General features: G+C 35.4%; 1 protein-coding gene across 1 annotated transcript; it reads left to right on the top strand.

Moving 5' to 3' along the window:
- Window positions 1-11108: 11108 nt before the first annotated feature.
- Window positions 11109-12141, top strand: LOC127098990 (uncharacterized). Its single transcript, XM_051037369.1, has 3 exons — window positions 11109-11291; window positions 11409-11597; window positions 11707-12141. The coding sequence occupies exons 1-3, from the start codon at window positions 11109-11111 to the stop codon at window positions 12139-12141; spliced, it is 807 nt and encodes a 268-aa protein (XP_050893326.1).
- The last annotated feature ends 5405 nt before the right edge of the window (window positions 12142-17546 follow it).

The following is a 17546-nucleotide window of genomic DNA, read 5'->3' as shown; positions in this document are numbered from 1 at the left end:
ATCCAATCAATAATTTACATTCTCACATGCATCATTTCATGTACAACACTCCTGCCAAAATGGGAGGTTTCAAGAAAAACAAAACCCTATCAATCATATGCATTCCCACATGCATCATGTGCATCATTATATGCATAACATTCCCGCCAAGGCGAGATATCACAAAATTCAATTAATCAGTTGCATCCTTACATGCATCTCATACCTCAGTTCATGCACGGTATTTAAACCCAAAATAAAGTACCATACAAAAATCAAACATGCATAGAATAATACAAACTAGGATCCATGGTCAATCATGAGTATCCAGGTCAATCCTCAACCAAGTCAGTGGTATTTCTATGAGTGAGTTCCTACCCTGCATTGTTGTTCTCATTGGGTGTTCCCTAGTGAATTATTTCCTTAAACCTTTTGTTATTGAGCATGTTATCCTCAATTAAGTCAGTGGCATTTCTTTGAGTAAGATCTAACTCCGCATTGTTTTCTCATTGGGGGTTCCCTAGTGAGTTGTTTCCTTCAACCTTTCGTTGATGGGGTTGTTATCTTCATCTAAGTCAGTGGTATTTCTCTGAGTGAGTTCCTACCCTACATTGTTTTTTATTGGGTGTTCCCCAGTGAGTTGTTTCCTTCAACCTTTCGTTGATGGGGTTATTATCTTCATCTAAGTCAATGATAATTTTATGAGTGAGTTCCTACCCTACATGTTTTCTCATTGGGCATTCCCTAGTGAATTGTTTCCTTCAACCTTTTTTGTTGAGCATGTTATCCTTAGTTAAGTCAGTGGCATTTCTTTGAGTAAGATCCAACCTTGCATTGTCTTCTCATTGGGCATTCCCAAGTGAGCTGATTCCTTCAATCTTTTGTTGATAGGAAATATATATTTCAATGAATCCTTCCCTTCAACCTTTTGTTGATAAGGACGGTGTTTCTTAATGAATTTATTTCTTTAACCTTTTGTTTATGATATCCCCAAGCATGTCTTACCATTAATTTTCCAATATTCCCAACAAGTTTGTTCTATTGACCTTTTGTTAATAGTCTTATTCCCTAAAAAATGTTTTGACTATCATCCTTTTGATGGCAGACCCATAATTATTAATACTAATCATCATTCTTTTGGTGATGGCCATCATCCTTTTGGTAACAACGATCATTGAAATCATTAGTTAACTATCATCCTTTTGGTGATAGTAAGCTTTGTTGTTGACCTTATAGTCATCCTTTATGTGTCGTGGTCCTTGAAGTTATTATCTAACTATCATCCTTTTGGTGATGGAAATCATTGAAATCAATGTGACTTACTATCATTCTTTTGGTGATAGTAAGCTTTGTTATTGATCTTATCGTCATCCTTTTGGTACCGACGATCTTTGTGAATTTAATCTAACCATAATCCTTTTGGTGGTGACAAATCTTTGTCAGTTTTGATCTCACTGTCATCCCTTTGGTGCCGACGATCTTTGAAGTTGTGATCTCACCATCGTCCTTTTGTCGATGGAAATCTTTGTAAGTTGTTAGTCTTATTATCATCCTTTTGGTGATAGTAAGCTTTATTGTTTATTTTACCGTCATCCTTTTGGTGTCAACGATCCTTGAAGTTATTATATAATCATCATCCTTTTTATGATGGAAATCTTTGAAATCATTGTGACTTACTATCATCATTTTGGTGATAGAAATCTTTGTTGTTGATTTTACCGTCATCCTTTTGGTGCCAACGATCTTTGTCAGTTTAATCTAACCATCATCCTTTTGGTGATGGCGATCTTTATCGGTTTGGTTTCACCATTGTCCTTTTGTCAATGGTGATATTAGTCATTGTGATCTAACGGCCATTCTTTAGGTGATGGCGATCTTTATCATTATTATGCTACCATCATCCTTTAGATAATGGCCATCATCCTTTTGGTGATGACAATTCTTTGTTTCTAATTTTACTATTATCCTTTTGGTGTCGGCGATCTTTGAAACCAGTTTGATTTAACCATCGCTCTTTTGGTTATGGCGATCTTCGTTATTATTATCTAACAATTATCTTTTTGGTGATGGAAATCGTTGAAGTTTGATATAACCATCATTCCTTTTGGTGATGACAGGCTTTGCAGTTTGATAAGCATCAACTCGAAGATTGATATTAATCAAGTATCATATCCTAATAATCTCGGTTTCCTATCTCACTGCATTTCATCTATACATTTCGAATGACAAAATTTGGGCTCTTTAGTATTTAACTATCTCCCACTGCGATCATATGAAGAATGGCATTCTTCATATTCTTTAGTTGAAGATATTTAAATAAGGGCAACTGTCATACCTTAATTTTGTTCGGACATTTTAAATTCATTGGATACATGTCCATTTGTCAAGTTTTGAAATTTTAGCCATATACATTTTTATCATTAAATAAAGTCATCATAATCATGCATATATGCATTATAATAAAAAAATCAACATAAAATCAACATTTTACATGTTAAAGAAATTGACTAAAATTGAATTTTTTCATTATGCATTTTGAAAAATAAATTCATGATCATTTGATATATCATCAAAATATCCATTTGAATTTTATTAACCATTTTCATGCATCATAAAATAAAAATCAATGTTTCTAGAAGATCCAAAATATCTCTCATTTATTACATCATTATTCCATGCATATATTACATTATTATTCCAAGCATATATTACATCATAATTTACTATTTAATCAATTGAGTTTCTATAATGCAATCACACAATTCTCACCTCTTTTTCATAATTCATAAACTACCCTTTTTATAGCATATAAATAAAACCATTCTTATTCACAAATATCACCAAGAATCATTCATAAAAATAGAGCAAAAACTTTGCACAAATTCCTCTCCCTTTTTTCAAGTTATTTTTTGAAATTTCATTTAGGTATGCTCTAATGTTTATAATTTATTGAATTTTTTTAATATTATTATGTTGATATGCTTAATTAGTATATTAATCACCACTGTTTTGTATGGAAACTCCATTGATTCAAAATCAAGAGTTTAAAGTGTTCTTGAACCTCAATGAACAAAAGTGATAAAATGTGACTTAATATCGATTTTTGTTTTTTGCGTTGCTTATTTTTAATTCTCAGCATACCATTATGTTCGTGAGTTCGAGTAGATAACTTTTAATTATTAATTTGTTTAAATCCATGCATTTTTTAGAAAGTTATGGCTTGTTAATGGGGGAGGGATGAGTTTGCAAGAAAGAAGATGATCCCTTTCCAGATCCAATCTAGACCTTCGCTTGCGCTGACTTGTTGACCCATCCAACAACTGAGTGCGAACCACGTGGCGCTTGAAATGCTCCCCATTTTTTGTGGCAACGTTGGGCTTATTCTAATTGGGCTTTTAGTGCAATTTTGTTTTGCACCTCTTATTTCAGTTTTGCATGTATTTTTGTTTTGTGTTATTTTATTTTATTATTAGGTTTGTTTTTATTTTTAGAATAAGGGTTTTGAGCCCCTTTTTTTTTACTCTTTCACCTATTGTATTGATAGTGTATCCTAATCTCTTTTACAATAATAATAATAATAATTATTTTTTATTACTTTATTTTTTAGTTTATTTTTATTTATTGTTTTTGCTTTTATTTTAAGCCCTTTAGTTTTTATTCTTTTACCCATTCCCTCTTATCATTTTTTATTTTTTATTTTGTTTATTATTGCTTTATTTTATAGTTTTTATTTATTTATTGTTTTTGCTTTCGTTATAACTTTTTATTCTTTTAATTCTTGTATTGATAGTGTGCCCTCCTCCGTTTTATTATTTATTTTATTTCTTTTATAATTACTGCTTTATTTTTTGTATTTATTTTAATTGATGCATGATTGTTGATTCAAAAAGATAAAATAACCTTTAAAACTAACCTTTCAAAAATACTAAAATCAAATGTGCTTGATCAACATCAAGTACATTTTTTAAAATCATACCAAAACATTTCCAAACCAAAATCTATCACTTAATATCCATTAACCTTCACAAATAAAATCAAATCAAATCATTCCACAATCTTTTTTAAAATCAACTTGGTCAACACCAAGCCCTTTTCTTTAATAAGTACCTCAAACAATTTCATGTCATTCCACAAATCATTTTCATACTAACGTGAATAAACCCTCGATTAACATTGAGTTTCTCTTTGCTTATCCAAAGTTTCAAAATGCTTTTTTCGTAATAAATACTCGATTGAAAAAGATTTGGGTGGAAGTAATTTTCTTCTTCTTTCCCGAATGTACATGTGATAACAGCACTTAGCTTACCGTTTGAACATTCGTCAATCACTTCAAAACACTCTTAAATAAACGAGTTAAGTTAATTCTTTCATGGACGAAAAAGATTGGGGTGGAAGTAATTTTCTTCTCCTTTCCCAAGTATTCGTGTGATGGCCGCACTTAACCTACTGTTCAAATGCTCATCGTCCGTTAAAGCAATGCTAATTGATTCGTCAGAGAAATTGCACAATTAATCAATTGAAAAGATTGGGGTGAAAGTAATTTGCTTCTCCTTTTTTGAGTATTCATGTGATGACCACACTTATCCTACCGTTTGAATATTCGTCAATCACCTAAAACATTCAACACATCAAACCTATTTTCTCGCCCCCGTGTGATCAAAACGTTTTATACAAAAGGACATTGTTTCGTCTGTTCTAATACAAATACAAACTAGCGCTTAAGTCTCCACTGCGAGCAAACAAGCCAATGTTTAACCGTTAGAACACGATCTAAACACTTGTTCTGTCATAACCCCCTCCCCCGATCTACGAAGCTTTGAGTTCTGTCATACCCTAATTTTTACCCCTAAGATTCCACCTATCATATTATTTGCATTTAAACCAAGATCACGAGCATGGTATCCTCCTAACCTTCACCTCTTTGGGTTTGCCTTTGTGGGAGATCATCAAGCACCCTTTGTGTTTTCTTTTTACCTTTTTTCTTGCTTACATTCTAACTTTGATAAACTTATTCAAAATACAAAAATATTTGTTGTTTCCTTTTTCTTATTATACAAGGTAGGGACTTGAAATCAAAGGATTAAGTTGGGATTCTAAATTAGGGTTGTGATTCCCAAGGTCAAAGTTTGGTCAATAAGTGGTCCACAAGAGCTTTTTCTTCAGTATGACCTATAATCTTAGGTCACGTTCATGTCAAGCTTCATTCAACATCATTTGATCAAGAGAAGTTCAAGTTTGATTCCTAATTTCAAAATTGATTCAAGTATGGTTCATGTGTTTATTTCCATGCCATCTTTATCCAATTTTCAAGCAATTATTAAGATTCTTCAAGGGACAATCAAGTTTCCTTCATTTGGTATTCGAGTGTTCATCATTGGGCCTTTAGATGCAATAAATGGGAACGAAATCACAAGTTGGTACATGTTTGGTTTACCTAAAATTAAGTATGGCATGCCACTTAGTCCAAACACCATAACTCTCTCATTTCTCAACATTTTTTGGAATCTACTTTGAGCCAAATGTCACACAAGAAATACTCTACAAATTTGCTTCAAGGGTCAAACATCATTTTTGCCTCTAAGTCCATCAAGTTTTGAATTTTCTAAGATGCCCATGTGTGCATAAAAGTAGGCCCAAGACCTGGTCGACCTAATGCTTGGCCTAGAATTTCAAGTCACGACCCAAACTTTCCGTCCATGCCATTTTCAACTCAAGCATCCTTTTGATTTGATTCTTTTTGCATCTGATCCTTTACCATAAGGAGATCATTTGGAACAAGGAACATCTCAAAACGCACGAGTGAATCTCATTTGGCCTAAGCTCAAAAATGGTGTCATGGACTCTGCATTTCACGCATGACTTATAACTTATAATCATCCAAATCTTCAGTTGTGACCACAAGCACGTGTGCTAACTTTTTTGTCGTGTTGAAACGCATCTGAACAAGTGCAAAACAACTAGTTTCAAGTGTTAATTCACACATTTCACCCTCACTTTCACACGCTTGGAAAATCATCAAAATTATGACCTAATTCACATAAATTTGCCTCCATATCACACGTACCATGATCTCACTTCATTTCCTATAAATGGAGGGGTGATTTGCCTTTATTTGCAAGCTTGGATAGCCAGAGAAACTCTTAAACCATTTGAACCCGATACCTAAAATAACCAGTTAACCATTTATTTGATTCAAGCTCTTTTAGCTTCGTTTCTTCACCCATAATCACTCATCAGCACCTTCTGAAGCTAACTGAAGCATTTCCGTGGCTTGAAATTCCTTGGAACCTACTTCCAAATCCATCATTGTTGACCTCTAAATATTTAAATAGAAAGGTATATACGAGTTAAATTTCTAAGCAAACAAGTTACCAGTGTGTTCGTCTTGATTCAGTGATCAAAAGCCCTCAAATACCTTGAATTTATTTTTCGTATTCATCATTTTATTTTACTTTGAAGAACTAGGGTTCTTCATGTTCTTGAGAAAATTCTCTTTGCTTATAGCCAATCAATGGCTTTGAAGCAAAGAGACATGAACGATGATGTATTGCGAAGCTAACTCCATGCTTGGGTGTTGCTGAAAACACGAGTTCATAATTTGCAGAAATTGAACTCAAGGTTGAAGAAGAAGTTGAATTATGTGCGATTTGGTGCCAAATTCAAATTCAAACATTCACATTGTGATAACACGTTTTTTCAAATCTCTTGACCATTGGCACCCTAATTCTATTTACTTTTTATTTTATTTTCTTTATTTTCTTTTCCATTTAATTTCTCACTCATTTTCATTTTAATTTGATCCAAATTGCTTACACAAAATCTTTAAAATATTTTGCATCACATGTATTTTTTTGCATAGTTTTTAAAATCATTTTTGCATTTACTTGATATTTTCCTTTATTTTTTCATTTAATTTTCATTTTCAATTTTATTTCTAATCATTTTTAAACTTTTGAGATCCAACTTTTAAAGTTCACTTATTCATATTTTTCTTGACCTCTCATAATTTTTTCATCTATTTCTTTTACATTTTGACATTGGTTTTGCATTTTCTCTTTAATTTCCCACTTTAAATCATTTTTAATCCTTTTTATTTCAATTTTACTTCAATTTTTGTCATTCTTTTGACTTTGCTTGAGTGATTGCTTGGTTGATGAGATCTTTAACATTTCAAATGATTGATAGATGGTCCCTTGGTTGATTCAATCTTTTCTAATTCAATATGTTGATAGATGATCATTTGATCATATTTTTGACACTTTGAGTTAATGATAGTGTATCCCTTAGTGTAACATATGTTTGAGTCCTTTGACTTGTTGATAGATTGATCTCAATGTGATTACTTGAATTTGCCTCCTAACATCTAACACCTAACTCATAACTTTACATTATGTTTTTTACATTTATGTCATTTACATTCTTGCCTTTTACTTTACGCTTTATTCCTATCTTATTTCAAAAGAATAAAAAACATGATAAAATGGCTAAAAACCTAAAAAGTTTTAATTAGATCTTATGGATTTTGTGTTAATATCCCTTGCTTGAGGAGTATTTTGGACTTTGAACCTTAAGACTTAGTGTTTTCCCTTGCTTGGAGTATATCTGATACTTTGTCATTCATCTGAGACCTTGTGATCCCTATGGACCATTTGGTCTTCAATTCAAGACTTGGATGTTTCTTTGTGGCTTTGTGACTTTGATGTTCATCTGGATATTTTGATATTCATCTACTTATGTGTGTGTTTTTTTCATCCTGTGGCTAAATCCAAAGGGAAAGGAATGCTTGTTTTGAGTAATGTCAAATGCTTGCTCCATCTTGTGGTTAGTACACTTGCACACACAAATGCTTTATCTTGGGCTACCTTACAATGAGACCTTTTATTTCATGTAATTTATTTTATGCTTTAGGATAGTCTCGTCATTTCCTTCCCACTTCTTCAATTTTCAGAACTTGTCCCTATTTCAAAACTTCTTGTTTTCAAACTTCACACAATTTCTTAATAAACTTTGACTTTGTCAAGTGATCCAGAAAATATTTTTCCAAATAAATGCTAAAACATTTAAGCATACTTAAACTTTTTTTCAAACTTCTAAAAAAAACCTCATCAAACTTCTTTTTGTGCCTTTATGCAATTTCCTTTAAAAGCCTTTTTTGAAAAGATTGGATATTAGTGTATTCTTGTAGTGATGCAAACCATTATACTTCTACAATATGTTGAGAAATGATTGGAATTTTCCACTTGAATGTTGAGACGTGCTTGTGAGAAAATCCAAGTAAAGGTTCTCCATATCAAGATGATGCAAATGCTCATTTCCTCATACTTGTGGGTATTAAGCCGAGTTTTCCACTCGAATACGAAAAAATATATTTTCAAATTAAAATCAATCAATAAACAACCTAGCTTTTTCATAAACACAGATTTACAAGTGGTTCCTATGGAGTACCATAGATGTGAGAGGTGTTAATACCTTCCATTTGCATAATTAACCCCCACATCCATATTTCTCATTTGTTTTACCTTTTATGGGTTTTGTTCGACCTTTTTCTCATTCCCTTTGGAAACAATAAATATTGGTGGCGACTCTTGCTCTTTTGAGTTAAGTTAATCAATAACTTTATCTCTAATTTTTTACCACTGCAAGAGTTGGCGACTCTGTTGGGGATACTTCTCTATGTGGGTTAATCCTAGCTCATATATTTGTGTTTATGTTATTGCTTTTTGTTTTCTGTTTTTTGAGTGCTTGGTGATCTTTGTGTGGTGAGATAAGTCCCCTACCCGGACTTGAGCGCACTTGAGCTAGGATGGTGGTATAGTCATGTTGACCTTATTCGCGTTATGCCTTGTTAGGTTGGCATGAGAACCCTGCTCATATGAGACCCCTTTGGAGGTATTAATGTCTTGTGAGTAGTCGTAATGGCGTTATTATTTTCGACCTGGAAGTCCGAGATTCTGAGAGACCTTAGAACACTTTAACCCCTCTTGGCTTTTTAGGATGTAGTGTGGTGACCTTTCTGGTGTAGGATTGGTTTGGTTGATGCACGATACTACACTCAAACGAGGTTCTCTTGAGAATATTATTGGTCTACGAGCAAGTCGTTAAACCGGTAATATCTGAAAGATGGATTTACGACTCTAGGAGATTTTTTAGAACCTGGTTACTGTTTGAGACATCCAAAGCTATAAAACATACCATGCGGGATGGTTGTCACCATGCCCACCCGACTCCATGCTTGTGATGTTGAACCTTTCAACCCCCCATATTTGTGATTTATGGCATAATCATGCATTCATGCATTCATGAATTCATGAACATCTCTTTTTCACCTGGTTTTTAAGGAACTTAGAGACTTTATTTACAAACGTTGTAGGTAATTTGAGTATGGACTCTGGGAGGAGAAACATTCATCAATTTAGCTTCAAACGTCTTGAATTGAAAGAGTTAAGGAAGCTAGGATCTTTGGTGGCTTGTCCTCTTGATTTTAAAGACTGATGTGGAAGACTTCTGACTGTGTTGAATACTGATGTAGACGACGGAGTTCTGAATACATTGGTTCAGTTCTACGATTCAGCATACAGGTGTTTCACTTTCCCTGATTATCAGCTTGCACCTACCTTAGAGGAGTATTCCTATTACATAGGCTTGCCTGGATTAGATCAAATATTGTTCATTGGTTTAATGGATATTCCCTAGTCTCATGTCATTGGAGAGGCTATGCATTTGAGAAAAAGGGATATTGATGCTAATCTTGTGAAAAAGGAGGTATTCTTAGTCTACCTACTAAGTTCTTGATTGAGAAGGCTGCTACTCTTGCTGGTGCTGAGAGTATTGTTGCTTTCGAAGCTATTCTCGCTTTGCTTGTCTATGGCATAGTCTTGTTCCCTAATGTTGATAGCTTTGTGGCAATAAATGTTATCCGTATCTTTCTGATTTAGAATCCAGTCCCTAATTTGCTCGCAGATACCTACTAATTTATCCATCATAGAACAGAGAAGAACTGAGGAAGTGTTATGTGTTGTGCACCTTTACTGTACAAGTGTTTTATTTTGAACTTGCTGTAATCCAGCTTATTCAAAGATAACAAGAAGTGTTTGAGGTGGTCTCAGAGAATCATGTCTCTCACCAATGCAGATGTGACTTGGTATTCTAGAGTTTATGATGACGTGAAGATTGTTGGCAATTATGGTGAATTCCCTAATGTACCTCTTCTTGGTACAAAAAGAGGTATCAACTACAATCCAATTTTGGCTCGATGTCAGCTTGGGTATGCTATGAAGGATAAACCAAGAAATATTCTTTTGGAAGGGTTCTTTATTCAAGAAGATATTGATAACAAGGTATTAAAGGAGAAGATAGTCCATGCCTGGCATAAGATTCACAGAAAAGGAAAGGGCGAATTAGGAAATAAAGATTTTGTTGCCTTGGAGCCTTACACTCAGTGGGTGCAAGCAAGAGTTTCTAATATCAAGATGACTTATCCTCCTGAAGAAAATATGTTCCTTAAAGACATATGACTCATTCCTGTTCCAGTTGAAGATCTGAAAGGACTCCAAGTTTCTTTAGCTCGGATGAAGTAAGAAAGAGATGCTTGGGAGAATAAGTTTCATGTTTGAAATGCAGAGAGGTTAGAACTGCAAAGGAAATTGAAGGAGAAAGATGATCCACTTCACTAGAAAGACAACTTAATTGAACAACATGGAAATAAAAGTAAGAGGGAGCAAGAGGCTAGGTCTGGTTCTTGGAAAGGTGTTGTTGACAAGATCTTGAAAGAAAAGGCTGACATGAAGACTGATTTTGAAGCTCAGGTCAGGAAGCTTAAGATGAAGTCGTAGCATGGAGTTGGATCTTCTCTAGTTGTGGTTCCCTAGGATTGTAATCCTTCCAGATATTTTATTGAAATGAAAGTTCGAGTTTTCTTTTAATGTGTTATTACTTATGATGTTTGACATTTGTTTTTAATTCCTTAATTCCTTGAAAACAATCATTTACACATTGCATTTCAAGCATTTTTTGCATCATCTTGTCTTGCTTTCTGCAAGTGTTTTTTATAGTCCCATTTGTTTTCATTCATATTTGCAGAAGACAAGTTGACCCACCGGTATAGTACTCATGCCAACTCAGGACGAAAGATGGAGACAATTGAGCAAGAGAAAAGAGAGCTTCGTGAGGACATGAATTCATTAAAAATAGGAATGGAGAGAATGACTACTCTGTTGGAATCTTTTGTGGCAACTCAGAATCAGCCTCCACCTCTGCTTCAGCCTCAAGTGATTGTTATCTCTGATATTACAACAGATCCTGTTATACCTGTTGTACCTACTGGACTTATATGTCAGAATCAAATTCCCGCTGGTTATCCTTGGGGTGTGCCTCCCAATTATTTGCCATAGAATTTCAACCTTGCTACTGAAGCTCCTTTGGTGAATCAGGTTGCTCCAGTTCAACCTGTAATGGTCACCACTCCTCCAATTGTGCATGTTGTGCCACAAGTAGAGGATCTTATCTATCACACTACTCCCAGTGAGAATCCAGATGTTCATAAGAGAATGGATGGATTCCATGATCAATTTCAAGAATTGCAGAAAGAGTTGAAAGCTATGAAGGGGGGAGGGGGGGAGGTTGTTTGGCGAAAATTCTTATGATGTGTGCTTGGTGCCCAATGTCAAGATCCTTATCAAATTCAAGGTCCCTGAATTTTAAAAGTACAAGGGTAATTCCTATCCTCAGAGTCACTTGACTATGTATTGTCGGAAGATGGCTACTCACACTGATGATAATAAGTTGTTGATCCATTATTTCGAAAATAGTTTGACTGATGCAACTTTAATGTGGTATATGGGGCTGGATAATGCTCATATCAGTTGTTTTAATGACCTTGTAGAAGCGTTTATACGCCAGTACAGGTATAATTTGGACATGGCTCTTGATCGTGACCAACTTCATGCCATGTCACAAAAGGATAAGGAATTGTTCAAAGAGTATGCTCATAGATGGCGTGAAGTTGCTGCTCAGATTAACCCTTCGATGGAGGAGAAGGAAATGACAAATATGTTTCTCAATACTTTGAGTTCTTTCTATTATGAGAGGATGGTTTATATCGCTCTAAATTATTTCACTGAAATGGTTGGTATGGGAGTCATATTGGAAGAAGGTGTCATATAGGGTCGTTTGATAAAAGAAGCAAGTCCATAAAGTGGAACAAAGAAGTATGGCAACCATTTCCAGAAAAAGAAAGAAGAGGATACTAATGTTATTTCTCAAGGGGGAAGGCAAAGAAAACCCATAAATGGAAGTAATCATCAAAACCATTCTTAACAACAGTATTATCAGCAACCTCATATTATCGCAGTAACTCTGGTGGTTAGTCCAACTCCTGCTGTTCAGATTTATCAACCATAGTTTCAACAGAATCAACAGTCTAATCAGAATCAGCAAGCCTGCATTCCTAGAAAGAATCAGTTTGATCCTATACATATGACTTATACAAAATTGTATCCAACTTTGTTGCAGAATGGGTTGATTAAACTAGATCTCTGCCCGCTGTTCCAAACCCACTTCCCTGGTGGTATCAACCTGGAGCTCATTGTGATTTTCATCATGGAGAACCGAGGGATGATCTTGAAACTTGTTTCTCGTTGAAAGCAGAAGTTCAGAAGCTCGTCAAGAATGGTTTGTTGAAGTTCCGAGATATCAGACCTAATGTGCAAGCTAATCTCTACCAGAACATGGTGGACCTTCTGCCAGCACGGTAGAAGTTTGTTCAAAAGAGTACTTGATTTATAATGTTAATTTGGTGAAGACTCATTTGGATGATATGCATGCCAAGTTATACAAGGCTGGTTTATTCAGAGATGACCAAACATAGTTCCAGTTGTGTGAATAGAATCCTAAAGGATGCGCGTTAGTGAAGAAAGATATTCAGGGCTTGATGGACCAGGGTATTTTACAGGTGAGTACTAAGCGTAAAGAGGATGAAATTTTTGTTATTTTTCCTCAGTTTGATATTCCAGAGCCTTTGGAAATCACTTATTAGAGCAAGGAAAATGTTGCGACTCCCTTGATAATTTGCTTGCCTAGATCGATTCCGTATGAATTCAACAAAGTTGTTCCCTGGAGGTATAATGCTACTGTGTTATAAGATGGTAAGGAGGTAATCATTGAAGTAGCTCGATCCATTAAGAATATAGCAGATGTCAGTGGTATGACTAGAATTAGTTGTATGTTTGCTCCAGCACCTCTCCGAAAGGTTGATTATGTGTCAGCAAGTAAGAAAGTACATCGTAAAGATCCTGTTGTGGTTACTGAAGAACCTATGGTCGTTGTCCCGTATAATAAACCTAAAAAGAATAATGACGCCGAAGAATTGCTAAGGTTAATTAGAAGATGTGATTACAAGGTGGTAGATCAACTCCTTCAGACTCCGTCAAAAATATCGGCGTTGTCTTTGTTGCTGAACTCTGAGGCTCATCAGAAATATTTTATGAAGGTGTTAGAATAAGCGTATGTGGATCATGATGTGATAGTGGATCAATTTTATGGTGTGGTGGGAAATATCATAGCCTATAATGTCTTGAGTTTCAGTGAAGAAAAATTTCCTCCAGAGGGTAGGAAACATAATTATGCTTTGCATATATCTATAAGGTTCCGATAGGACTTCCTATCCAATGTCTTAGTTGATACAGGTTCTTTAGTCAATGTTATGCCAAAAGCAACTTTTTCTAAGTTGGCTTATCAAGCTGCTCCTATGAGACACAATGGGATGGTAGTCAAAGCTTTTGATGGTTCTAAGAGGACAATAATTGGTGAAGTAGATCTCCCAATGATGATAGGTCCACAGGTTTTCCAAGTCACGTTTCAGGTGATGGACATCTACCCGACATATAGTTGTTTATTAGGAAGACCATGGATAAATGATGTTGGGGCAGTAACATCAACTCTTCATTTCAGACTCAAGTTTGTTAAGAATGATAAGTTGGTAATCATTTACGGTGAGCAGGCTTTACTGGTCATTCACCTTTCTTCTTTTAGATATATAGACGCAGATGAGGAAGTTGTTTGGACTCAATTACAATCCCTTAATATAGTCAATGTTGTTCAGAAGAGTGGGACATCTATTGCTTCGTTGAAAGATGCACATCATATTGTGAAGAGCGGTCAAGCCGAAGGTTAGGGACAAATTTTTGAGCTTCTCGAGAATAAAAAAAGAGTTGGTTTAGGGTTCTCACCTTGTATAACTATAAGAGCATTGAAGCCTGAAGTTGTTATCAGACCTATCCAAGAGATGTTCCATAGTGCTGGTTTCGTTCACCCTCGAGATCAAGTCGTTGCTACTATCAGCGAAGGAGATTCAGATCCAGAATGGCCTTGTTTTGTGACGCATGGAGATCTTAGTCAAAATTGGATTGTTGTGGATGTTCCTAGTGTCGTTCATTTGTCAAAGTATTTTTCTTTGTTTTTTCGAATAATTCCTTTCACTCTGCCCAAGGTGAAGGTGACATTGTTCGGGTGCCTTTGTTTCAAATTTTAAGATCATTAATGAAAGAAGTTTTGTTATCCAATGTGTTTTTTATTTTTGAATTTTTATGGAAAATGGTAACTAAAAAACCTGTTAAAAACAATTTCAGTTCTTGCATATAATTTTCACATTTGTCTGTTTTCTAAAGTAAAGCATAAATCATGTATAAATTAATGAACAATAAACCCATTGAAAATAACGACCATGCGCCCTCTCCCAACTTTGAATTCCCTGTATATGAAGTGGAGGAAGAGAGTGAGGAAGACGATGATATTCCAGAAGAAATTACTCGGTTGCTTGAGCACGAGGAGAAGACTATTCATTCATATAAAGAGCCTGTCGAACTGATCAACTTGGGTTTTGAAGAGAACAAGAGAGAAGTCAAGATTGGGGCACTACTTTGGGAGGGTGTCAAGAAAAGGTTGGTAGGGCCTTTGAAAGAGTATGTTGATGTATTTTCTTGGTCGTATCGAGATATTCTAGGATTGGATACTGATGTTGTAGAACATCAGCTGCCACTTAAACTAGAATGTCTGTCAATGAAGCAAAAGTTAAAAAGAACTCATCCTGATATGGCTGTCAATATTAGAGAAGAGGTGAAGAAACAGATTGATGTTTGTTTCCTCATCACATCTATTTATCCTCAATGGGTGGCCAATAGTGTTCCAGTTCCAAAGAAAGACGGAAAAGTCAGAATGTGTGTGGATTATAGAGATCTGAATAAGGTGAGTCCAAAAGATGATTTTCCTCTGCCATATATTGAAATGTTGGTAGAAAATACATCTAAGTTCAATGTTTTCTCCTTTATGGGTGGTTTTTCCGGGTATAATCAAATTAAAATGGCACCTAAGGTCATGAAAAAAAAATGTTTATCATCCATTGGGGAACATTTTACTACAGAGTGATGCCCTTTGGCTTGAAGAACGCTAGTGCTACGTACTAGACAGCTATGACTACCCTATTCCATGAAATCATGCATAAGGAAACTAAGGTATATGTTGATTATATTATTTCCAACTCTGACTGAAGAAGATCATGTATAATATTTGTTGAAGTTGTTTCAGCATTTGAGAAAATTGAGACTTCGCTTGAAGCCAAACAAATGCACTTTCCGTGTTCATTCTGGGAAGGTTTTGGGTTTCGTTGTCAGTCAGAAAGGTATAGAAGTGGATCCAGAGAAAGTCAGAGTTATTCGAGATATGCCTGCACCTAGAACGGAAAATCAAATCAGAGGATTCCTCGGATGTTTGAATTATATTTCCAGCTTCGTTTCTCACTTGACTGCCACTTGTGAGCAATCTTCAAGTTGCTTCATAAGGATCAAAGTATTATGAAGATTGTCAAGAGGCTTTTAATAGTATCAAATGTTACTTGCTTGGGCTTCCTATTTTGATCACGCCAGTGGAAGGGAAACATCTAATTATGTATTTAACAGTCTTGGAAGGATCGATGGGTTGTGTCCTCAGACAACATGATGAGACGGGTAGAAAAGAGCATGCTATTTATTACCTGAGTAAGAAATTCACAAATTGTGAATCCCGATATTCTTTTCTTGAGAAAACTTATTGTGCCTTGGCATGTGCTGCCCGACGTCTTCGGCAGTATATGTTGAACCATACTACTTGGTTGATATCTAAAATGGATCCTATCAAGTATATTTTTTAGAAGCCTGCGCTGACAAGAAGAATTGTCTCTTGCTAGATCTTGCTATCAAAACATGACATTAAATATCGTACTCAGAAAGCTATTAAAGGAAGTGTGTTGGCAGATCATTTGTCTCATCAACTGATTGAAGATGTTATGACCATTAGAGCTAAAGATTATGATGAACCAGGACCCGAAGAAGGACCAGAACCTGGATCTCGATAGGGTTTGGTATTTGGTGGAGCTTCTAATGCATATGGTCATGGAGTTAGAGCAATTATAATCACTTCTCTAGGTTCTCACATTTCTTTTACTGCAAGGATATGTTTTGATTGTACAAATAATATGGCAAAATATGAAGCATGTATCCTTGGCCTCGAAGAAGCTATTGATCTTAGGATTAAGATTCTCGATGTCTTTGGGGATTTAGCTTTAGTTATCAGTCAGATCAAAGGTGAATGGGAAACTCGTCATCCGAGTTTGATTTCCTACAAAGATTATGCTAGGAGGTTGTTGCCTTACTTTGATAAAGTCAATTTCCATCACATACCTCAAGAGGAGAATTAAATGGCAGATGCTTTAGCCACCTTGTCCTCCATGTAACGAGTAAATTTCCACAATGAGGCACCCCAAATTACGATTAGGCATCTGGATAGATCTGCTCATGTGTTTGCAGCAGAAGAGGAAGTAGACAATAAACCATGGTATCAAGATATCAAGTGTTTCCTCCAGAGTCAAGAATACCCAGCTGAGGCATCTGGTAAAGATAAGAAAACCTTGAGAAGATTGTCGTACAACTTCTTTCTCGATGGGGATATGTTATACAAGAGGAATTACGACATGGTCTTCCTCAGATGCGTGGATAGACACGAAGCAGACATGTTAATGCATGAAGTTCATGAAGGGTCCTTCAATACTCATGCCAATGGACATTATATGGCCAAAAGGATGCTTAGAGCCGGTTACTATTGGTTAACAATGGAATTCGGTTGTTGTCAATTTGTAAAGAAATGTCATAAATGTCAGATTTATGCGGACAATGGGCATGTGCCTCCAACTCTACTCAATGTTATTTTGTCTCTATGGCCATTCTCTATATGGGGAATTGGTGTGATTAGCATGATTGAGCCCAAATATTCAAACGAACGCCGTTTCATTCTGGTAGCTATTGATTACTTCACCAAATGGGTCGAAGCAACATTGTACACCAATGTGACTAGATAAGTGGTGGTCTGATCTATCAAGAACAAACCATCTGTCGACACGGTATTTCGAGCAAGATCACTATTGACAATGGTTTAAACCTGAATAACAAGATGATGAGAGAACTCAGTGGAAACTTCAAGATTGAGCATCACAAGCCGTAAATAAGAATATCAAGAAAATCCTACAGAAGATGGTTATAATC

Source organism: Lathyrus oleraceus, chromosome 1 (assembly GCF_024323335.1).
Source record: "Lathyrus oleraceus cultivar Zhongwan6 chromosome 1, CAAS_Psat_ZW6_1.0, whole genome shotgun sequence".
NCBI classification, from domain to species: Eukaryota; Viridiplantae; Streptophyta; class Magnoliopsida; order Fabales; family Fabaceae; genus Lathyrus; species Lathyrus oleraceus.
This window is presented reverse-complemented; position numbering and strand designations above follow the sequence as displayed.